At 46.3% G+C, this 24,643-nt stretch overlaps 1 protein-coding gene across 1 annotated transcript in view; it reads left to right on the top strand.

Moving 5' to 3' along the window:
- Positions 1-2,525: 2,525 nt before the first annotated feature.
- MTARC1 (mitochondrial amidoxime reducing component 1) overlaps positions 2,526-24,643 on the top strand; it is a 30,429-nt gene continuing 8,311 nt past the window's right edge. The window contains exons 1-6 of the mRNA XM_032422235.1: positions 2,526-2,812; positions 6,307-6,480; positions 14,280-14,442; positions 15,409-15,549; positions 19,324-19,385; positions 19,476-19,547. Of these exons, the coding sequence (XP_032278126.1) occupies positions 2,526-2,812; positions 6,307-6,480; positions 14,280-14,442; positions 15,409-15,549; positions 19,324-19,385; positions 19,476-19,547 (899 nt within the window). The remainder of the gene's footprint in view (positions 2,813-6,306; positions 6,481-14,279; positions 14,443-15,408; positions 15,550-19,323; positions 19,386-19,475; positions 19,548-24,643) is intronic.

Here is a 24,643-nt window from a genome sequence, read left to right as displayed (position 1 = left end):
AAGATTTTATTTATTTGTCAGAGAGAGAGAGAGCACGCACAAGCAGGGGGGGCAGCAGGCAAAGGGAGAAGCAGGCTCCTCTCCGAGCAGGGAGCCTGATGCGGGAATCGATTCCAGGACCCTGGGATCATAACCTGAGCTGAAGGCAGACGCTTAACTGCCTGAGCCACCCAGGCACCCTGAGCTGACTTTTCTGTATGGTGTAAGATAGAGGTCCAGTTTCATTCTTTTTCATGTAACAGTTTGGCCCCTGCCGTTTATTGAAGAGACCATCCTTTCCCCTTTGTATATTCTTGGCTCCTTTGTCATAAATTAATTGACCATATATGCATGGGTTTATTTCTTCTCTCTATTCTGTTCCATTGATCCATGTGTCTGTTTTTATGCTGATACTATATTGTTTTGATCACTATAGCTTTTGTAATATAGTTTGAAAACAGGAAATATGATGCCTTCAGCTTTGTTCTTTTTTCTCAAGATTACTTTGGCTACAAATTTTAGGATTTTTTTTTCTTTTTCTTTTTTTTAAAGATTTTATTTGTTTATTTGACAGAAAGACAGCATGCACAAGCGGGGGGAGCAGGAGAGGGAGAAGGAGGCTCCCCACTGAGCAGGGAGCCCGACAAGGGGCCCGATCCCAGTACCCTGGGATCATGACCCCAGCTGAAGGCAGACGCCTAACCCACTGAGCCACCCAGGCACCCCTCTTTTTTTTTTTTAAAGATTTCGTTTTTAAGTGATCTCCACACCCAACATGGGCTTGAACTCACAACCCCAAGATCAAGAGTCACTCGTTCCACCGACTGAGCCGGCCAGCACCCTAAGATTGTTTTTTTTTCCTATTTCTTTGAAAAATGCCATTGGAATTTTGATAGAAATTTCATTGGCTCTGTAGCTTGCTTTGTGTTTTATGGATATTTTAACAAAATTAATTCTTCCAATCCATGAGCACTGAACAATTTTGCTTTTATTTCTGTCTTCTTTAATTCCTTTGATTAATGTTTTATAATTTTCAGTGTACTGATCCTTCACCTCCTTGGTTAAACTTATTCCTAGATATTTTATTCTTTTTGATATAAATGGTATTACTTTTATTAATTTCTCTTTCTGATGGCTTGTTGTTATGTATAGAAATGCAACTGATTTTTGTATATTGTTTTTTACTGAATTCAGTTGTTCTAATAGTTTTTGGTGGTGTCTTTTAGGTTTTCTATATATAGGATCATGTTATCTGCAACACAGATTTCCTTCTTCCTTTCTGATTTGGATGCCTTTTATTTCTTTCCTAATTGCTCTGCTAGGACTTCCAGTACTCTGTTGAATAAAGTGAGAAAAGTGGACATCCTTGTCTTGTTCCTGATCTTAGATGAGCAATAGTCTCAAAAGAAGTCTTCCTTAGGTTTTAACAAGTGTCAGAATAATTTTTTCTTTAACAGTCTGGTACATCAAACAGGAGCCTAAGACTCTTTTTTTTTTTTTAAAGATTTTATTTATTTGAGAGAAAGAGAATGAGAGACAGAGAGCATGAGAGGGAGGAGGGTCAGAGGGAGAAGCAGACCCCCAGCTGAGCAGGGAGCCGGATGCGGAACTCGATCCCGGTACTCCAGGATCATGACCTGCGCCGAAGGCAGTCGCTTAACCAACTGAGCCACCCAGGCGCCCAGGAGCCTAAGACTCTTAAAGCACCCTGATCCTGATGGCTGACCTTGTTGTTTGAAACATGACCTGATTTGAAAGTGCCTGCGGCGTTGGTGGACATTCCCTTCTGCCCTGAAAAAACCTCAGGATCTTAGGCCAGTACCAACCTTCCAAACTACGACCCCGGGAATGCTGCCAGGGGCGCACCGTCCCCTAAGCCCTGTAGAGGGCGCTTTCCGCCGCCCGGTGCTGCTGTGACCTGCGCTGGGAGAGCCCCGGGCAACCGCCAGCTCCTCGCCAGCCTCGGTTCGCGGGCCCTGGGCGCCCGGCGGCATCCGTCCGCGCTGATTCGCACTCCCGCGAGCTCCCTCGTTCCCGCGTGGCCGGCGGGGAGGGTGGCAGAGGGCAGCGGGACGCTCCGTGCCGGCCGCGTTGTGCCCACCGGCGCCCCGTTATCCCCAAGGCAGGGATCTCCCGGCCGCCGGATTTCGAATTTAGAAATCACGCTTTAGTCCTGCAAGTTTGGTATCTGTGACCACTTTAGGTTTAATAAACCCCCACAAATTCGTAAAGAAAGTGGTCGCCTGTAGCGCTCGTGACGGAGGGCGCACGGCCTTGCAGCCGCAGGCCGCGGAAGGCGGAGGAGGCTGTGCGGCGAGGACCCGGCCGAAGCGGAGCCACCACCTCCCACCGCCGGCGCCCGGGGGCCACCGCTCAGGAAGGGGCCGCGGTACTGGGAGCGGCCTGCCCTTTGGGCTCCCGGCCAAGGGCCGCACCTCCCCCGCAGCCCCAGCGGCCGCCGCGCTCCCGCCCGGGGACGGCCGGGCGTCAGTGGAAGGCCCCGCGGGAGCTGCCGCCGGCGCCGCCCCCCCCCCGCCCGCTCGGCCATGGGCGCCGCCGGCTCGTCGGCTCTGGGCAGCCTCGGCCTCCCCGCGCCGCGCCTCCCCGCGCCGTCCCGGCCCGCCTGGCTCGGGGCGGCCGCGCTGGGACTGGCCGCCGTAGCGCTGGGGACGGTGGCCTGGCGCCGCGCGCGCTCCAGGCGGCGCCGGCGGCTGCAGCAGGTGGGCACCGTGGCGCAGCTCTGGATCTACCCGGTCAAGTCGTGCAAAGGGGTGCCGGTGAGCGCGGCGGAGTGCACGGCCTTGGGGCTGCGCTGCGGCCACCTGCGGGACAGGTAGGGCCGGGCCGGGGCTGCGCGGGGTGGGCTCCGGCCGCGGGCGGGAGCGGGGTGGTCTGCGGAGCCCGCCACCAGGTCCTTCCTTCCCTTACAGTGGGGCAAGGACAAAGAGAACGAGGGGCCATTACTTCCCGACAGCGGACCCCAGGGCCCGGGACCCTGGGGCTCTGTGTCCCGACCCAATTCCCGGAGACAGCTGTATTCCCACCTCGCATGGGCGCTTTCACCTCTGCGCTCCTGCCCGGGAGTGGTTTTGGCGTCCAGGTGTCTGCCAGTGTGCAAACGGACTTCAACTCCAGCTAGCGGAGGCGACGAGCGCCCAGGGATTGGTCCCCGCCACATTAGTTTTATTAATTGTCTCTGGAGAACTTGGGGAAACTTGGGGTCGCGGAGCCCAGCCCTCAAGGAGCGCACCAAGGTGGAGCGCATAATCATAATGACAGCTATTGAAGCTTCAACTTCTTGCCGCTGAGGAAGTTCTATTGCACGTGCTCTTTCCCCTAATTCTCACAAGCCCTCTTGCATGGATAAAGAAACCGAGGTCCCGCGCCACCCAGCGGGGGGACCAGGACTCTCGTTTTCTTCAGCACGCGGGTGCTTTGTGAAGTCCTGTTATTAAGGCCCTATCTGGGTAGTCACGATCTGCGTGAACGCTTGGGGTTCAGGGAAGGCACAAGAGGCCCGAGCGAGCAGGCGAGCGAGCGGCTTTGTTCTCCTCTGGGTCTGGCGTCAGGCCAGCCCGGAGCCTCATCGTAAGGCTGCACTTTAAGCTCTTTCCTCCCAGACCAGCCCTCACAGCTCCTGCAGGGAACCCAGAACTCGGGGGGGTGGGGGGGGGCAGGGGGGGGGGGGGGGGCTGTAGCTTTTCCTTCTTGCAGCTCTCGGGACAGAGGGCAACTCACAGCATTAGTGAAGAGTGAGCTATGCATCTTTGCTTCAGGAAGGAAGCCAAGAGTCCTAGATACTTCATGGTTTGTATGGAGTTTGCTGACTCTGCAAGATGGTAGAATTTATTGAATTCATTTTGTAGGCCCCAGAGGCAAGGGGCGTTGTCATTTTACTGTATGGACTGGGAATATTTCCTGAGCTCATATATTAGTAAATAACAATCAGAGCAGACACTATTTTTGTCCACCCACTACCACGAAGTGTGATCAGGAGAAGCAAACAAAAGCTTACTGGACTCAGTGTGACAAGTACCAGGGAGCGCAGAGAAGGAGCACCAGAAACTGCCTGGGGTGGGCAGGAATAACATCATAGCTTGAACTGAATATTCAAAATTATGAACTTTCCAGGCAAGTAAATTGGGAGAGGAACATTCTAGAGAGAGAGAGACATGGAGTAAGCTGGGTAAAGACCCTGGACTTGGAGGGGAGGTATGCTGGGGAAAAGGTGAGTGTACTCTTAGGGAATTGCCGGAAGGAATTGAAACCAGGCAGATACGTCTACACCAGTGATCGCTGCAGCATTACTCACGGTGGCCAAAAGATGGAATCAACCCAAATATCCACCCGCAGGTGAATGGATAAACAACATCTATACACAATGGAATATTGTTTGGCCACAAAAAGGAACAGAGTTCTGATACACACTACAGCATAGATAAATCTTGAAAGCATTATGTTAAGTGAAATAAGTCAGGCACAAAAGGACAAATATATGATCCTAATTATATGAAATAGCTGCATTGGCAAATTCATGGAGACAGGAAGTGGATTAGAGTTTACCAGGGGCTCAGGGGGAGAGGGGAAATGGGGAGTTATTGCTTAATGGGTTCAAAGTTTCTATTTGGGATGATAAAGTTTTGGAAATTGATAGGGGTGATGGTTGCATAACATTGTGAAGGTACTTAATGCCACTTAATTGTGCACCTAAAATGATTAAAAAACACATTGAAAAAATATCTGTTCTCTGTTGATGTTGTTTCCATGTTTTGGTGTTGTGAATAATGCTGCTATGAACATCAGTGTGCAAGTGTCTGTGTGAGGCCCTGGTTTCAATCCTTTTGGATATACTTAAGAGCATGCCAGGCGCTTTATGTTGTATATATTTTACCACAATAAAAAAACTAAAAAAGAAAAAGGCTGGCCTGCGTGAGGGCACAGGGAGTTGTGAATGGCTGGGAGGGCAGCTGGGTTATGAAGGGCCTTGCCTGCCTTGTCGAAGAGTTAGGGTTTTATCCTGAAAGCAGGAGCCATGAAGGGATTTTTCATGAGGGAGGTGACATGACTAGATTGGTGGTTTAGAAAGGTCAGACTGCCAGGATGCCCAGCTGGCTCAGTGGGAGGAGCCTGAGACTCTTGATCTTGGGGTCATGAGTTTGAGCCCCCTGTTGGGCATAGAGATTACTTTAAAATATTAAAAAGAAAGGAAAGATCAGGCTTCCATCATTACCTGGAAGAATTATTACATGAAGAAGAATATTCGTGTGCTGGTACAAAAGATTTGGAGCAGGGCAGGGCTCTGTCTGGGTCCAGGATGAGGACTGATAAACGGGCAGTTGAGGAAAGGGCTCCCACTAACCTTGTTTTTCCAGTGTAGCTGAAACATCTCAGCCATGATGACCTGCTGGAGGTGATGCAAGGAAGCTCTTTAACAACCTCACGTCTTCACTGGCATGTTATGTTTATGGACCCCAAAAGCACAGCTCACTTCTATACCTGTAATCACTTGGCCCGGTGTGAATTGAAATTACCAACATGTCAATATGTTCTCCTTCCTCAGTAGCTGAGAAATAACCTATACAAATGACTCCCCACCTCCCACCCCTGAAACCGTTTTCGACTGCTCTTATTTCTCCATTTATCTTTTTTTTTTTTTTTTTTCTGGGAAGTGCCTCTAGATCAGGAGTGTTGTGCCAGAAAAATTTTTGGCCATAGTAACAATAGACCTTTGAGCAAATTGCAGAATTCACCGCCCTGAATATCGAAACATGAATTTTTTAAAAAGGTAGGGGTGGATTTGGTAAGGTGTGAGTGGCATCCTGTGCTGTCCCACTGAGCTCCGTGCTCTGAGAACAACAGAGCAACAGTCTTGTTATTTCACTGCAGGAGCCCAGGGCCTACTGTGTGCGGGCACGGTGCTTCCTTGTGCTCTTGACGTCTTTCCAGGAAATAGTTTCTTGTCATCTTTTTGGGGCATGTTTAATGAAAGTGGTCAGAATTTCTGGCAGCTGAGATGAAAATATAATAACATCTTTGATTTCTGTGCCATCCAGGAGCTCAGAATGTTCCGAAGCTATTATATGTATTGGATGCTTGACCGGTTCCTAAACCCTTTGAAATTAACAGACAGACTCAGTCTTGCTGTGCTGCTGAGTTGGTGTTTAAGGATAGACAGGCAGACACACACACACACACACACACACAAACTCACACACACCAAGCTGACAGGGAGGAAATCAAAGAGGACATTTATATGCCTGAAGCTCCCACAGAGACTGACCGCCCGTCATGGTGGGCCATGCGTATCTTGTGTTTTGAACATGGCAGGTTTTGGCTGGTGATCAATGAGAAGGGGAACATGGTTACAGCTCGACAGGAGCCTCGTCTGGTCCTGATTTCCCTGACTTGTGAGGGTGATGCCCTGACTCTCAGTGCAGCCTACACGAAGGACCTGCAGTTGCCCCTCAAGACACCGGCCACGAATGCGGTGTGCAAGTGCAGGTAAGGCAGGGGTGGAGAAAATACCACCACCAGAGGAGGAAGGACAGAGATGAGGTGGGAGTGACGGTGGACAGTGTCCGGGAAGGCGTGAGATGAGATCTAGGTATTACCATCGGACTTGCCCTGTTACGCTTGGAGAGACTGGGAACCTTCCATATCTGAGTTAGGAAGGGAGTCACAAATGTTTTTGTGAACTGTGATATTTAGTACTAATGAAAGGACGTTCTAAGATAGAAAAGACCGCTGCAACCAGGAGAGTGATCCGACTTGCATGTGCGCAGGGTTCTGTCTGCGTGATAGCGAGGGTGGAGATTTCAGCCGTGAAGGGGCTTTGTAGAGAGGCTCTTTCCCCGACATTAGAAGGGCTGTAAGGAAACAGTCTAAGAAAACTAGCTTTGCTTCTGAGACCTGATGTCTCGAGGTGATTTTTTATCCCATCATGGGGAAATTAGAATTTGGTCTAATTTTACTCTTGTCATCGTTTCTGCATCTTGAATTAAAATGCATTGTGAACGCTGAATGGAGTCCATAACCTATCATAGAAAATAACATCACATCAAAAAATGTAGACCTGAGTTAGCTGAAAAATATCTAAAGATTCCCAGAAGTTTATAAGATGCAATACCCATCTAATTTCTGTAATATTTTAGAGTTTCAGACATAATGTGTTCTTATTTTAATTTGATGGGTTTTTTTAAATTATAAATGTAATACATATTCGTAGTTGAAAAACTGGAAAATACTAAAAAAAGGAGTAAAGAAAAACCTGTGAGGTAACTATAATATATAACTGTATTCTGATGTTTTCTGTCTTTGTAGTTAATACTTTAAAAGAAATAATATAAAAATCAGAGTCTTGAATACTGCCATATACTTGATATGTTGAGTACCTTTTCATATTGTTTTTTTTTTTTTAAAGATTTTATTTATTTATTTGAGAGAGAGAGACACAGTGAGAGAGGGAACACAAGCAGGGGGAGTGGGAGAGGGAGAAGCAGGCTTCCCGCTGAGCAGGGAGCCCGATGTAGGGCTTGATCCCAGGACGCTGGGATCGTGACCTGAGCTAAAGGCAGACGCTTAACGACTGAGCCACCCAGGTGCCCCACCTTTTCATATTGTTCAAAATCTTCAAAAATAACAGTTTGGCCTACTATTTCATTCTGAGGGTGTGTCTTATAATGCATTTTAACATGTTCCCACAATTAAATATTTGGATTGTTTTCCATTATTTCCAGGTGTGAAGAAGAATGTGAAAAAACCTTGGTGTAAATCTTTGTTCAAAATGCTTATTATTTCCTTAGGAAAAAATTTTTAGCAGTGGTTTTGCTAGAAACAAGAAACTATAGACTTTTGATATATGTTGCTAAATAGTTTTGCAGAATGGTTATACCAATTAGTATAGCTACCAGTATTTTTATGGGCATCTCTGTCTAATTGCATTCTGACCACTATGTTCAAAAATATTTGGCCATTTTTATAGGAAAAAGATGGCAGTTTCTTGTTGCTATGATTTGCATTTAATTTATTGTCCAAGGCAAACTTCTTATTTTTACTTTTTTTTTTAAGTAGGCTCTATACCCAACCTGGGGCTTGAATGCACAACCCCAAGATCAAAGAGTTGCATCCTCCACGGATCGAGCCAGCCAGCTGTCCCTGAGGCAAACTTTTTAACATGTCTGTTGCAATTTGTATTATATATTTGTTCACATCCTGGTTCCCGTTTCTTTGTCATGACTAGGTATCTACCCATACTTTCTTGTGGTTATTTTTTTCCACTTAATTATTCTTTTGGAATTATGTGGAAACTTTTTTCATGGCCCCATACAGGCTCTTTGGTCCACACTCAAAGACTAAACAAGAGCATGTTTGGAAATTGCAAAATGAGAAGGTTTAAACATGTTACAATAGTTTACAGACTCTTAGGGTGAAGATGTCAAGGACCTTTCGGACCTGGGTTTCTTTGGCAGCACAGGCCATTCTCTTGTGAAGGAGTTGTAACTTCAGCCCACAGTCTCTTAAAGATTTCTCATGAGTCTTGGGGTGCTGGGGTCACTTTCAAAAGGTCATGATCATAGCCAGTACACCTGTTTTTACTGTTGAGGTTGTTGCTTGATTTTCTTACAAGCCATGCCAGCCACTAATGGGATACAGAGAATTAGGGCCATTATATGGATTATTCAGGCAAATAGCCTCAAACCATGCCTACATTATCTTTGTCGAAAGTTTTAGGAACATTTGGATTTTTTTTTTTTTTTTTTGGCTTGGATTTTTTGGGACAGTGTGTCAGTGGAATGTTGGACCCAATGACACAGCTGAGGCTGCGCAGAACATTGGAGAAATGTGGGAAGAGAAAGGAAAAAGGCAGAGAACAAGTTGTGCTAATATAAGGGCCTCATATTGTGGGTATTTATGAATCTTCTCTACGGAAGGCAGTTGGTAAAGACTGGAGGAGGTAACTCCCACTCACATATGAAAACGGCAATACAAAACCCCAAGGAACATGAAAAGTCAATGAAACATGACATCACCAAGAGAGCATAGGAACCTAGTAACCTATTTCAAAGACATGGAGGTATATTATTTACCCAATAAAGCACTCAGATAGCTGTTTTAAGGAAACCCCATCCATGAGATGCAAGAAAACATGGAGAGACAATTCAGTGAAAACAGGAAAATAATAAATGGGCAAAGTGAGAAGTGAGACAAAGAGATAGAAATGATTAAAAAAAAAAAAAAAGAGCCACAGAGAAATTCTGGAGCTGAAGAATAAAATGAATGAAATGAAAAATGCACTAGAGTGTTATAACAGCAACATGGGTCAAGGAAACAGAGGAATCTTTGGGACTGAAGACCAGATCTTTCAATTATCCAGTCAGAGGAGAATTAAAGAGAATTAAATTAAAGAGAATGAAAAAGAGTGAAAAAAGCCAATGTGCTCTATGGATTACCATTAAAAGAATTGGTGAATTATTGGAGTTCCCGAAGAAGAAAAAAGGAGAAGTGGCAGAAAATTTACTTAAAGAAGTAGTGGCTGAGAACTTCCTAAATCTGGGGAGACCTTTGCATCGCCAAGTTCGTAAATCAAAGAAAAAGAATCTTAAAAGCAGCAAGAGACAAGAAGCTTGTAACTTACAAGGGAACCCTCATAAGGCTATCAGCCAGCTTCTCAGCAGAAACCTTACAGGCTAGTTGAGAGTGGGATGATCAAGAATATTGCCAATCAAGAATATTCTCTCCAGCAAAGCTAGCCTCTAGAAGTGAAGGACAGATAAGGACTTTCCAAGACAAACACACGCTGAGGGAGTTCATCACCACTGCATCTGCCTCACAAGAAATGCTGAAAGAAGTTCTTCAAGCTGAAAGGAAAAGATGCTAATATGAGAGCATATGAAAATATACAACACACTGATGAAGGTAAACACAGAATTGGGGCACCTGGCTGGCTCAGTTGGTAGAGTATGTGACTCTTGATCTTGGGGTCATGAATTTGAGCTCCGTGTTGGGTGTAGAGATTACCAGAAGAAGTAAATAAAAAATAAACACAAAATCAAATTCAGAATACTCGAATGCTGTAATATGTGGTGTGTTAATCACTTAAGTCTAGCATAATGGTTAAATGACAAGAGTATTACGACTGTAGCTACAATAATTTGTTAATAAATATGTGATATAAAAACAGGTAAATTGTGACATCAGAATCATTAAAGGGAGTGGGAAGTAAAAGAGTAGAGTTTTTGTATGAGATCAAAATTAAATTATCAGCATAAAATAGACTGCTGTATCTATAAGATGTTTTAATTAAACCTTATGACAATCACAGAGCAAAAAATCCGCTGTGGAATCATAAAAGATAAAGGGAAGGGAATCAAAGCATTTCACTATGGAAAACCATCAATTTACAAGGGAAGATAGAAAAAGAGGAAGAAGGGAACAAGGGAATTACAAGTCAGCTAGAAAATAATAAGATGGCATTAATTGGTCCTTATTTATCAATAATTTTTTTTTTTTAGAGACAGTGCACAAGTGTGCTCAACAGCTGGTGGGGGGAGGGGCAGAAGGAGAAGGCAAGAGAGAATCTTAAGCAGTCTCCACACCAAGCGTGAAGTCCGACGTGGTGGTTTAATCTCACGGCCCTGAGATCACGACCTGAGCTGAAATCAAGAGTTGGATGCTTAACTGACTGCACCACCCAGGAGCCCCTAGTTATTAATAATTTATGGAAATGGATTAAATTCTCCAATCAAAGGCACAGAGGCTGGATGGATAAACAAGACCCATATATATGCTGCCTCATAGAGACTCACTTCAACTTTAGGGACACACATAGGCTCTGAGTGAAGGGTTAAGAAAAGATATTCTACACACATGGAAACCAAAAACCAAAAGAGAGCAAGGGTTTCTGTATTTAATCAAACAAAATAGACTTTCAGGCAAAGATTGTAATAAGAGACAAAAAAGGACATTATATTATGAAAAGGGATAAATTTTTTTTTAAGATTTTATTTATTTGAGAGAGAGCGAGCACAAGCTGGGGGGGGGGGGGGGTGGGATAGGGAAGGGGGGGAGGGAGAAGCAGACTCCCCGCTGAGCAGAAAATCAGACACAGGGCTTGATCCCAGGACCCTGACATCATGACCTGAGCCGAAGGCAGATGCTCAACTGACTGAGCCACCCAGGTGCCCCGAAAAGGTATAAATTCATCAAAAATATGTACAAGTCATAAATATATATGCCGCCCCCCCTCACCTCGGAGTTCCTAAATATATTAAGCAAATACTAACAGAAGTGGACAAGACAGCAATAGTCCGGACTTCGGTATCCCACTTTCAACGATGGATAGATCATGTGGAGAGAAAATCACTAATGAAATGTTGGCCTTGAGCCATACTTGACACTAAGTGGACCTAACAGACATTTACAGAACATTCTCTCCAACAGCAACAGGATACATGTTCTGCTCAAGCACACAAGAAGCCTTCTCCAGCGTAGATCCTGTGACAAGTCGCGAAACAAAGTCAGCAAACCTAAGAAGACTGAGATCATATCATATATTTTCTTACAGCCACAATGGTATGAAATTGGAAATGAAAATAGGAGGAAAGCTGAAAAGTTTACAAACGTACAGAAGTTGAACAGTACGCTTCTAAACAACCAGTGAGTCAAAGAAGAAATCGAAAGGGAAATGTAAGAAAACGTCTTGAAACAATCGAAAATGGAAACACAACTTACCAAAACCTCTGGGATGCAGCAAAAGCAGTTTTCAGGGAGAAGTTTATAGTGATATATGCTGGCATTAGAAAAAAAGAAAGATCTCAAATAAACAGCTGAATTTTATACCTCAAAGAGTTAGAGAAAGAACACACTAAGCCCGAAGTTAACGTAAGGAAGGAAATAACAAAGATCAGAGCAGGTCTTTGGTAAGATAAATGAAACAGAGGCCAGAACAATAATAGAAAAGGTGAACAAAATAGAGAGCTGGTCTATTTTTATTTAAAAAAAAATTTTTTTTTACTTTTTTTAAAAAATATTTTATTTATTTATTCAAGAGAGAGAGACACAGTGAGAGAGGGAATGAAAGCAGGGGGAGTGAGAGAGGGAGAAGCAGGCTTCCCGCTGAGCAGGGAGCCCTATGCGGGGCTCGATCCCAGGACCCTGGGATCATGACCTGAGCCGAAGGCAGGCGCTCAACGACTGAGCCACCCAGGCGCCCCTATTTTTTAAAAATTTGAGGACAGTTGGCACACATAAGAGCTGGTTTTCTGAAAAGATAAAATTGACAAACTTTTAGCTAGATTAAGAGAAATGAGAGCAGACTCAGATAAAATCAGAAACGAAAGAGGAAGCATTAGAACTGATACCACAGAAATACAAAGAATTCATAAGAGACTGCTATGAAGAAAGCTCACTTGAAATAACTGGGAAAAAAACCCCAAAACTAGAATAATCACTACCATCTACTGAGCACATCCGAAACCTCAGAATTGTTTGGGGGACTTTGTATAGATGATCCCTGCTCCTCATAAGAAGGTTGTGATTTTATCCCCATTATATAGATGAAGAAACTAAGGCACAAAGTAAGAGATAAAACCAAGGTCCTGGAGCTAGTCATTTGTGGGAACAGGATGCACCCCCAAGTAGGTCTACCTGATTCTCTCCTCTTTCCCAAACTTCAGGCATTGGTACCACCCAGCCATGCTTTATGCTGGGTCTCGGGCATCCAACTGAGCCTTGAGCAACACAGGTTTGAACTCTGTGGATTTGAACATGCAGATTTTTTTCAATAAATACAGTGCAGTCCTATAAATTTATTTCCTCTTCTTTATGATTCTCAATAATATTTTCTTTTCTTTATTGTAAGAATACAATAAATAATACATATAGCATACAAAATATGTGTTCATCACTGGTTTATATGTTACCCATAAGGCTTCTGGTCAACAGTAGGCTATTAGTAGTTAAATTTGGGGGGGGTCAACAGTTATATGTGGATTTTCCACTGCATGGAGGGTTGATGCTCCTAACCTCCACGTGGTTCAAGAGTCAACTGTATTTATTTAATGTTTTCCTTCAAATTGATTCAGCTTTTAAAAAAGACCTTAAAGGCATTTATTTATTTAATTAATTTTTTTTTTCTTATTCTTAGTATTTTCTTATTGTACAGGATGTGTAGTGAGTTCATTTACATACATCTTCAGTAATAAAATATCAAAGTATTTTAATTCCATAAGAAACGTGTCTCTCAGGACACTTGGGTGGCTCAGTCAGTTAAGCATCTGCCTTTGGCTCAGGTCATAATCCCAGGGTCCTGGGGTCGAGTCCCACATGGGGCTCCCTGCTCAGCACGAAGTCTGCTTCTCCCTCTGCTCTTCCCCTGCTTGTGCGTGCGCGCTCTCTCTCTCAAATGGATAGGTAAAATCTTTAAAAAATATATGCTATAAGTGGAATGTTACCTAATTCTAGCTAGAAATATTGCCTGCAGAAGTCTCTGGACCTGAGGTCCGTTCTTTCTTTTTAAAAAGAGATGATTATCACGTGTTGCTAGAAGTTAAAGCCTTACTATCGTGAAACTGAACAGAATCACGTTCTCTCTGTGCAACTCACCATTCTTTCCTGTTGTACCCAAGTACAAGTCTTATCTTGAATACCCACAGTAGTAATGGTCCTACACATGGGAAACACCAGCCTATACTGTTTCTTTCCTCTCTGAGCTGTGAGACACATAACAGCTGCCATGCAGTTCTGCATCCTGTATGTGTGCGGCAGGGGAGACTTCAAATCCCACGCTTACTGCTAGCAATCAAATCAAATCAGATTATTATTGTTGTCTATAATGTTTTAGATTTTATAGAACATTTTCACATACATTGCTGCGTCTAGTTTCATTATCATCATACTGGTAACGTTTAGCTAGGCCTATTAGTGAAGATTCGTGGTTGCTATCTAGCTGGGTGAACCAGATTTTGCAGTAATTGTTAGTTTACTTTATATTGATGTATTCGTTTTCTTCTGGAGAACTCTGTTATCTTTTCAAACCTGTGATCTTATTTTATTCTCCCATGCATCCAGATAGGGAGGTGCAGGTATGCATCACTCTGTTATAAAACTGGGGAAAGCAAGGCTTGAAACTGACTTCATTGAGCCTTACACAGGGGTTGGGAGGCAGGGCCAGGCTAAAATGATGTTTCCTGATAATTCAAGAATCGCAGTGACATCCCAGCCTTTCGGATATGTGTAGGACATGCTAGGGTGTCCAGATTTTCAAAGCCACGGCCGTTCTTTGCTCCCGCCGCCCCCTGCAGAGTGCACGGCCTGGAGATCGAGGGCAGGGACTGTGGGGAGGCGGCGGCCCAGTGGATAACTAGCTTCCTGAAGACGCAGCCGTATCGCCTGGTGCACTTTGAGCCTCACCTGCGACCGAGAAATTCTCACCAAATATTGGACGTGTTCCGGCCCACCGACCAGGTCAGAGGAGCATCCCTGGGCTTTGGCCTTTGGTGTGTCCTGTGGAAGACCGGCTTCCTCAGGGGTGCAGAGCTCATCAGGTGGGGCAGCCTGTCTGCTGAGCTCCGCTCTGTCATTTTTGCCAGGAAGCTTGGCCTGAGCAGCGGCTGGGGATTATAAACAATAGGCAAAAAGAAAGCCCTTCCTTTGGAAGCTTCATCTGTGTTTCTTGATTTGGGGGACTCTTGCATTTTTCCCATGGGCATCTACCTTCCTACTTACGTAAGGCTTCCAGTGCCGACAGGGTTTCAAAACTGTTCTACATCCGGATCTTTTCCATTCTATTCTGTAGTTGTGTGTGGAGTCCAACCTTTTTACAGTGTGATTGCAATTGGCAGATCACAATTAGGCAAATGAGTGTGGGAGTATGGAGATCCACAGACTTCAAGTGACCAGGTTGGCCCTTTCAGGAATAAGGCTGTAAGGATTCATCATAAAAGGAGGGTTGGTAGCACAATTATTATGGCCGTTAAAAAAAAAACTATATAAATGGTCAGTAAACGGATTTGATGTTGATTTGCATGTTGCATTAAAAAATAGGTATCCAGGGAAGCAGTGAGTATTTTTATCACCCGTATTGAGGTCATCAAGCCCATCAACATTGGGGAAGTTGAGGCTTGGAAAGGTGGAGTGACTTCCTTACGGGCACTTGGCCAGTGGCAGCTCTTGATCCCAAGGCCATGTTCTCTTCATTCCATCATGTAAATCCTGTTATCTGCAAGGCTAATTAAGACTTTTGAACCACTATGACTTTTCTATATAAAGAACTAAAAGAAATATTTAGAAACAGCGTGTGTGTGTGTTTGTGTGTGCGTGTTTGTGCGTGCGTGTGCACACAGGGGTGGGGCCAGGGAAGAGAGGGTTCCAGGAACTAGACACACGTGACCTCTGTGTGCCTCGTTCTAACCATTTCTATTTCCTTACCAGATTGCGTACTCAGATGCCAGCCCATACTTGATCCTTTCTGAGGCTTCGTTGGCAGATCTCAATTCCAGGCTGGAGAAGAAAGTTAAAGTGACTAACTTCAGGCCCAATATTGTAATTTCAGGGTGTGGTGTTTATGCAGAGGTAATGTGATGCCTTCCTTGTCCCTTTTCTTGGAATTAACTTTTTTTTTTTTTTTTAAGGTATAAGATCTCTGATGTTGCATTAGATTATTCTGAAGAATTCACTAATTATTGGTTGTATGCTAGACAATTCAGAGTTTTGATTTCTTGGGCATCGAATCAATGCAGACTTCTGCACGGAGGGCGCAAATATAAATGACATGCTGGTGTTGGGGCAGTTCTGGGTCTGAGACTTCTAAGGACAGTTCTCAGTAGGTAGAGTAGTTTTTGAGCCAAATTTATGTAGCATAAAATACATGATGTGTGTGGGCCACGGATCAAATGCAGGGTGCGCTCATGTCTTGTTGAAGTTGGCTTTCCTATTTAACCGATGGCCCCAGGAGAAGACAGGCATTTACAGTATGGCTGTTGGGGTGTGGGAGCGGAGTCCCCAAGCTAGATGGAACTACCCTAAAATTCTTCCAGTGTCACCTTCGATCTGCACTCAGATGTCTGCGCTGCGGCTTAGCACGAGGGCCACATGATTCTGGCGGCAGATTTACCTTTGTCATTGTCTTTGGATGTTTCGTTTGGTTCTCTCCCTTGTCAACCATGAAGGCAGAGATTGGTGGCCTGGGGGTTTGGTGAAGCAGTCTAGGGGGCCTGGGTGGCTCAGTTGTTAAGCGTCTGCCTTCGGCTCAGGTCATGATCCCAGGGTCCTGGGATCGAGCCCTGCATTGGGCTCCCTGCTCAGTGGGGAACCTGCTTCTCCCTCTCCCACTCCCCCTGCTTGTGTTCCCTCTCCTGCTGTGTCTCTCTCTGTCAAATAAATAAATAAAATCTTAAAAAAGAAAAAAAAAAGAAGCAGTCCAGAGGTTTGAAGCCCACACTCAAACCCGAGGCTCTGAGGTCGGCTGTCAGCTTCCTCGCTGGCCCCTGTAGGACTCTGTGCGCTCCCTCTGAGGCTCCTTTACCCCCCTGGAGAATGGGGTGGTCCTTTCTGCCTAGGATTGCCTTACAGGCTTGTTAAAGGATCAGTTTGGCTGAGGTAACTTATGAAAAGTATAAATGCAGTGTCAGTCAGTAGGGCAACAGAAGTAACTCCAAATCCACCTCTGACATTTTATGTGAAACGCTCCGAGTGTATCATGTCTCCCAAAGATGGCAGGTCAGCTCCTAGTGTGAGGTGGGAAACGTGCTCTCTCCCTGACAGCCTGGACTGGGCTCCCTCCGTGTTCCACAGTGACAGGGGAGCTCGTCTGCCCTTGCTCACATCCTGCCCAGTTCAGTCGGACTCAGACAAGAGGGAAAAATCAGTGTGAGTTGCCTTTGACCATCTCATTGATATTCGTCTCGCACCAGCTGTGGCCAGGAAAGCAGTTTCTCTGGAGGGTTTTCCTTCTCAGGGAAAGAGAAAGGAGGGGGAGGGCTTCCATTTAATGCTCACATTGTGCTTTGCAGCCCAGGGAGATGAAAGTCATCATTCCCCTTTTATAAGGGGGAGAGGAGAGGCCGGGGGGGGGGGGGGGTGACCTGGCTCGCCCCAGGCTACCCCATGGCAAGAAGTGGAGGACCTGGGTCTTGAACCCAGACTGTCCCAGGGCCCAAAGGAACTCTGAGCATTGGAGGGGGCGTGCATGAGGTTGGGGCACCGGATTTGAATCCACCTGCTTCACTAAGTGGCTGTGTGACCCTGGACAGGTCCTTACCCCCCTCGAGGCCCCTGCTTCCTGCACCCGTTAAATGCAAATGATTTCAGCTGGCCCCTCCCCTGACGGCAGCTGTCAGAATCAAGGTGGATAATCTGCGGAAAAGCTCCTAGAGGTAGAAAGTGTCAGAGAGAGGTGGGGGAGGGTTTCTGTCCTACAATCAGAGTGAAGGTGCATGGCTCAGGCATTCCCCCAGCTATGACCTACTTAAGCTTCCTTCCCCCTGCGATCCTTGAGCCCTGGGTCTTGTTGATGACGTTTGCTACCCCAGAGTTTGGAGGTGGTCAGATGTAGATGAAATTGAGTGCAGAGGAGACAGCCCAGAGTAGGACCTCAGATTTCGATTTGTTTGAACGGAATCTTGTTCTGGAAGCCTTCATTTCCATCTAACTCTGAGCGCTCCCTAACTGGGAACATTTTACATTTTAAGTCGGATGTTAATGCAACATTTTGGCTGAGCTCATTTTGTCATAGTGTGTCACTCATCCCACTGTGAGTTGGTGCCCCTGTGTCCCCTGCACTGTGGGTGACCCATGGAAAAACAGGATTGAAGAAGAATGGCTGCTTCTTCCAAGGAGATCACAGTCCCAGGTTATCAGACTGTGAACAGGCCAGCGAGATATGCCAGGAAGGGGGTGAGCGCAGGCTGTTAGGTGACCCCAGGGGTGTTATCGACCCAGACTGGACGGGAGCTGACGGCCCCCAAGGGTCTGCTCAGGCTCAGAGTATCCCAAGGCTCAGGCCTTAGACCCGTTTACATCTCTGGCTTTCCTTATGGTGGAATTTTTTACCTTATTTATCTGTGACTCAATCCCTAACCTAAAAGGGGCTCTGGAAATACTTCTTTAGTGAATAATAAATTAATTTCCTAACCAGAACCACCCACATTTCTCCTTTTGGATCTTTTATGTTTTTTATGACCACAGTGCCCCCTGGTGGGCAGACGCACACAGAACACGCTGGGGCTGCTCTAGTCCGGGTGCCCAAACTTTTTGGGATCCTTGTGACATCTGCAGCTAAGAGACCCATTTTATAATTAAAAACTACAGTACGTATTAGCAAGAATGATACACACTCTCAGAGTTCTGAGTCTGCAGGTCTCTTTCTGGCTTGTGACCAACAAAGTTCTGGGCAGGTTGGTTTTAAGTCAAGAATTTTTGTCTTCAGCCCTCAGGTAGTGGCACTTGTCTCCCAGGGTGGGAAGATCAGGACTATGATCGCATGTCCTTTGTCTCCTCAGTGTCTTCCTTCTAGTCATTCCCTGAGCCTCCTCACCCTTCTTCTGTGCCTTCCAGAGTCTCTGTTCTGGAAGGTTCCATTCAAATCCTATCTTTTCCATAAAACCTCCCCTGAGCAGAGCAATCCGAGGCTTTGTTCCTCTCAACCTCCAGATCAGTTCTTGCCTGTGCAGTTAGACCCACGCACAGTGTACGACCTCACAGTGCTTTTGCTCAAAGTTTTTGGAACTTTAAAAAATAAATCGATCGTTAACTTTTCCTATCTCCCCTGCTGGATTTGAGGGGGCACCACGTCCATTGATTTGATTTGTCCTGAAAAGGAGGCACCAGTGACCCAGGCTGTGGGCCAATGCCTGAGGAGCCTGCCGGGCTGGAGCGCTTTGTTCACATGCCAGGGGAGATGCAGAGATAAGGACGTTGGGCCCCGCCTCGATCTGTTCTGTTCGGATCCGCCAGGGGAGATGCGAGGTAAACCCACCAACCTCAGGGTCTAAATCCACCAGAGGCTGCACAATTTAGAGTGATGCCCCCTCCACACCCTCTCTGTCCCCCATGCCCTCTGGGGACCCCAAGCCTTCCATTCCCCACTCCTCGAGCCCAGTGGCATCTGTCCGAGGGGAGTTCCAATCACAGAGAGCAGAGGGAGCCTTTCACTTCGGGAAGATGAACAGACATGTCACAGGCAGAGAGGGGACAGGAGGGTGTGTGGCTTCTCAGGGCTGACGTAGACGTCTGCCATCTTGGGCGTAAGTGGCTTCACTAGGCGGCACCTCATGTGAAGTCCCTACACAGGTGTGTCCGGGCAAGGGCTCAGAAGGGCTCATAGGAATTTTGTGCTTTGTCCCCTAGGATTCGTGGGATGAGCTGCTTATTGGCGACGTGATAATGAAAAGAATAACGGCTTGTTCCAGGTAAGGCTCCTCCACCCCTGGCAGGGAGAAGGAGGGGAGGGCCAAGGCCATTCTGCTTTGTCCCTTGTATGATGCTATGTGTGTGTCCAGGTGCATTTTAACCACGGTGGACCCAGACACCGGCGTCATGAGCAGGAAGGAGCCGCTGGAGACCCTGAAGAGGTAGGACTAGGCAGCTTGATCTCTCTAGAAGTGGTGAAAATACCATGAACATACAGTCTTAACACTGCAGGGGGTCCCAGTGACTGGGTAACTTGGGCAGCATTCCTGGGGGCCGTGGTTCCTAGAATGCCTGCTTGCATAAATAATTTTATTTCTCATTTAGAGTTCATGATTCAAACAAACCAACTTAAGAAATGCATTGTTTAGATATTTAGGCAAATTATATTATGAAGTGAGTATTAGATGACACCAAAAATGTATTAGGTGTGATAATGGCATTGTGATGTAAGAACTTCTCCATGTATTTTGGGGAAGGGTGCTGAAGTAAGTAGGGGAATTGACACGATGTCTGGGAAGTGCTGTATATTATTTTAGCAAAAAAAAAAAGGTCACATGGAAAAATGTGTCAAAGCCTTGATTAATAGAATATGAGTGATAATTACATGGGGATTCATTGCAGCATTTCTACTTTTATCTTTACTCTAAAATATTCATAATAAAAAAATAAAAAAATTTTAAGTGAAAGATACAGAGAATAAGTTAAATTGCATAGAAAGATAGTTAAAATAACATGGATTTTTAAAAGTTAATTACAGAATAGCATATAGAGTATTTATTTTTTTATTTGATTTTACCTTTTATTTTTTTATTTTATTAAAGATTGATTTATTTATTTGAGAGAGAGAGAGAAAGAGCAGAGGGCAAGGCAGAGGGAGAGGGAGAGAGAATCTCAAGCAGTCTCCACGCCCAGCACGAGGCCGGACTCGGGACTCCATCCCAGGACCCTGAGATCATGACCTGAACCTAAACCAAGAGTCAGACGCTCAACTGACTGAGCCACCCAGACACCCCGATTTTACTTTTTAAATATATAAATGCACATGAGTGATAAAGGGCTGAAAGTTTATAAACCAAAATGTTAATGGAGGTGCTCTTGTGGTAATGGTATTATGCGCAGATAGATATATTCTTATATGTAGTCTTTAAACTTTCTGTGATCAACCTGCGTTACTTTTGCTAAAACGACAGTTGAAGACCTGAGCAACTTCAGTGGTGGTATCTGCCCAGTGTAGGGTTGGAGGGGGGCTCTCAGGTCTCATCTCTGCAGCTCCCGAGCCCTTCAGCTTTGACCCTGACTTGTGTCCCCGGGTGGCTCTGATAGAGGGGGAGGGGAAGGCATGGAGCGCCACCGTGGCAGCTTCTTGGGGCAAAGCCCCAGAAGACTTGGGGCAGGAACGCAATTGGTGCTATCTGGCTCCAAAACCATCGTGGGAGAGCACAGGGAGGGGTTTGTGTGACCAGACTCACTGCCCTGGAATGTGACTCCTGCTGCCTGCCCTCCTTCCCTCTCTCACAAACCTTGTGGCCTTCTTTGGGCCAACCAGTTAGTTTCCTTTGATCAACACCAATCTTACTCTGCTGATCTTGCTGTTCCAGAAGCTACTCTCTGGCCGTTGCTGGGCCCGCTGAAGCCCTGGGGTAGAGGGCTGTTGTCCCAGCTGGCAAATCACCCCCAGGCATGAGGCTCTGGGCCTGCCCTCGGCGGCCAGCACCTGTAGTCCGAGAAGACAGGTGTCCTTCACGAGGGCCAGGCCACAAGGCAGAGACGGGTCAGGAGTGAAAGCAGACAAGCTGGGTTGAGGGGGATTAAGGAGAGGCATTCTTGAACTGAAGAGCAAACTGCTTTCCATCTGGGTCCCCACCACTGAGCGTGGATTTGCGGGAACATTCCATGAGAGGGTACAGACCAGCCTAAGGCAAATCTCATCATTTTGAGGGGGCACTGTGTATTTCTCAATGCTCAAAACAAAGATAATTCACTTTCTCATTTTAACTTAATATTTATTACTTAATATGAAGAACTTAATACAATAAAACACTTGAGATTTACGTATTTCACACCTTGTACATCCCCCTCCCCCCAAAAAAAGTAAAGAAAGTTTTAACTCTAGGGCATGATGTGCCAGCTGAACTGTTTAGAGGTGAAGTCCACTGATGTCTGTGAGTTATTTGGAAATGCTAAAAATTATAATGCATTGATGGATGGATAAAAATGTGATCAAGGAAGTTGTCTGTAGGGGCGCCTGGGTGGCTCAGTCATTAAGCGGCTGCCTTCGGCTCAGGTCATGATCCCAGGGTCCTGGGATCGAGCCCCGCATCCGGCTCCCTGCTTGGCGGGAAGCCTGCTTCTCCCTCTCCCACTCCCCCTGCTTGTGTTCCCTCTCTCGCTGTCTCTCTCTCTGTCAAGTAAATAAATAAAATCTTAAAAAAAAAAAAAAAGGAAGTGTCTGTAAAGTGTTATGGGTAGAGTCCAGGGGGTTGGTAAATGGGTATTTGCTATAAAATTCTTCTAACTTGTTTGCATGTCTGGGGATTGTAATAATACTATGTGTGTTGGAACATTAGTAAGGAGAGCGGGGTTTTGAGAAGCAGCGACGACAGACTAGCTGTTCTTCAGAATGGATTCACTCACGGTCAGAACAAAGCAGAATCTGGTCTTCCTACCTCCTGTGGCCACAGAGTCGCTGCAGGGAGAAGGACAGGTGGCGGGGGTGGGGGGTGGGTGTGGGTGTGGTGGGGGGTGCGGGGGAGAGCCCCATCCTGGGAGTCAGGAACCCTGTGCTCATCAGCCGCTCCCCCTCCCGCGCAGGCCGGCGTGTTCTTCCCTCCGAAATAAGCCGGGTAGGACAGATCTGGATGAGTCTATGTGCAAACCCGCTTAGTGATTTTGGGAACCCATCGTCACCCTTTTTTATACATCTTGTCTCTCCCCCCACCATGTTACTTGGTTACCCTGGACTTAGTGTCTCTGCAGCACTGAAAGCACTCAGGTGTTTAGGCCCATCCTCTGAATCTTTCGTGCTCGCCTCCATTGGGAAGCTGTGTTTACAGAACGAGGATCATTGACCCAGACACAGAGCGAGGGCAAGCAGGCGGGGGTCACAGGATCCAGCACGGCCCCCTGATCCTCCACAGGCTTTCTGCTGTCCAGCAGTCACGCCCTAATGGCTCCTAATACCCCGGGAGACAAAGCAGCAGCCTAGGTGTCTCCCAGCTCTTACGGAGATTGAAATGGCCATAGATGTAGTAATTTATGCGCTCCCTGGCACAGGTAGTCATAAATCCGGAGAAAGAGAAAGGCCGGGCTTCGTGACATAAATCATGGGAAGCAGAGCAAATAGCGGTGTCCAGAACAGCTTCTCCGCTCTCGGGCAGGTGGCTCGGAGCCAGGCTGCTTTCCATTTTCCTGTGTCCTCGGCTGCCCAGGGGCTGTGTTGCTTCGAGGACACAGGGGAGACCTCTGCCAGCCTTACCCACTGAAGCCTGTCGCCCACAGGCAGAGTGCGGGATGGCAGAGCAATGAGAGAAAGAGAAATATGTCTGGCACTGCTGAACGTCTGTAAGATCCTCGTAGTGGGTGGTGCAGAGGAGGCTGCTGGCTAGTGGGAAAATAGGAAGATGGACTTCCTTCCTTCCTTCTTTCTTTCTTTCTTCCTTTCCTTTCTTTCCTTCCTTCCTTCCTTCCTTCCTTCCTTCCTTCCTTCCTTCCTTCCTTCCTTCCTTCCTTCCTTCCTTCCTTCCAGATTTTATTGAGGGGGAGACAGAGGGACAGGGAGAGAGAGTCCCAAGCAGATTCCAAGCTGAGTGCGGAGCCCGATGCGGGACTTGATCCCATGACCCAGAGATCATGACCTGAGCTGACACTTAACGGACTGAGCCACCCAGGCACCTCCTACTCTTTTCTTTCTTAAGGGAGAGTGACGTCCGCACTGATCCCTAGGGCTTAAGGTGTGGTGGGAGTCTGTCATTGCTGCTTCCAGAACATCTGGCTCCTAATTAATAGAAAGAGGAAAGCACGTTTGCTTCGTAGATGCAAAAGTTTTGTTGGACACATGAATACTTTGACATTAAGGACATTTGCCACTTGTGTTAGGCTGTGTTGAGCTAAAGACAGAAGGATATAGTGGTAATACTGTGGGACGAGACAGACACCCCCAGCCCCATCTGGCTCTATCACCGGCTGATTGTGTGACTTCGGCAAGTCACTTAGCTTCTTGATGCCTGTTTCCTTATTGGTAAACACTGGACTAATAATACCCGTCCTGGTTGATCAGAATAAGGCAATACATATGATTTTAAAAAATGGATGATAAAATATTGTACACAGTGACCGGGTAGGCTCTGGTTGTTGATAGTCTCAGTCTATGAACTTGACACCTTCTGGGAGAAGGAGAAGTCTGAAGACACTTCTCTCTGTTCTCTGAAGCTGCATTAAATAAAACTCAACCCAGATCTGCTCAGCCTCTAGGGCTCCCCTCCTCCAAGCTGCCTTCACAGTGCTGTTTCATTCTTTTTTTGAAGATTTTATTTATTTATTTGACAGAGAGAGACACAGCGAGAGAGGGAACACAAGCAGGGGGAGTGGGAGAGGGAGAAGCAGGCTCCCCGCTGAGCAGGGAGTCCCATGAGGGGCTTGATCCCAGGACCCCGGGATCATGACCTGAGCTGAAGGCAGACGCTTAACGCCTGAGCCACCCAGGCGCCCCTGTGCTGTTTCATTCTTAACCTGGCCATCGGGTTAGTGGGTTGTGAGGCCTCAGAAGTGGCCTGTGCCCCAAGGTGGGGACCCAGTGGTGACCAGAGAGAGACCCTGCTTGTCATCACGGCCTGGGCACTGACCAGTAAACGAGCAGACCAGGCAGAGTAAACGATGAGCGGCCCTCACCGTGCACAGGACTTTACAGGTTTCCACTCACACCGCACCCTTCCAGTGTGGTGACCTCTGTTGAAGTTAAACAAAGTGTCTTGAACCTCCTGCTCCTTAGAGTAGTTGTATGTTTCCTATTCACTGAAAAAGAAAATGCATTAACAAAGGAACTTTTAAATGAGTTTGTAGTTTATTAACCCCAACAACAACAAAAATATATCTCTGAACAAAATCATAGATGGTCCCGGGAAGATACGGTACTGTTTGCAGTCTGTTGAACAAAGGTTGGTGTGCACGTGCATTCGCAGACTGCTCGCAGTACCCGCTCATCCCCACAAGGGGTCGCCGATGATCTCGTTAATGGGGCTTCCTGCGTCCCTGCAGGGGC

The sequence above is a fragment of the Phoca vitulina genome, unplaced genomic scaffold, assembly GCF_004348235.1.
Source record: "Phoca vitulina isolate PV1807 unplaced genomic scaffold, GSC_HSeal_1.0 scaffold26, whole genome shotgun sequence".
NCBI lineage: Eukaryota > Metazoa > Chordata > Mammalia > Carnivora > Phocidae > Phoca > Phoca vitulina.
This window is presented reverse-complemented; position numbering and strand designations above follow the sequence as displayed.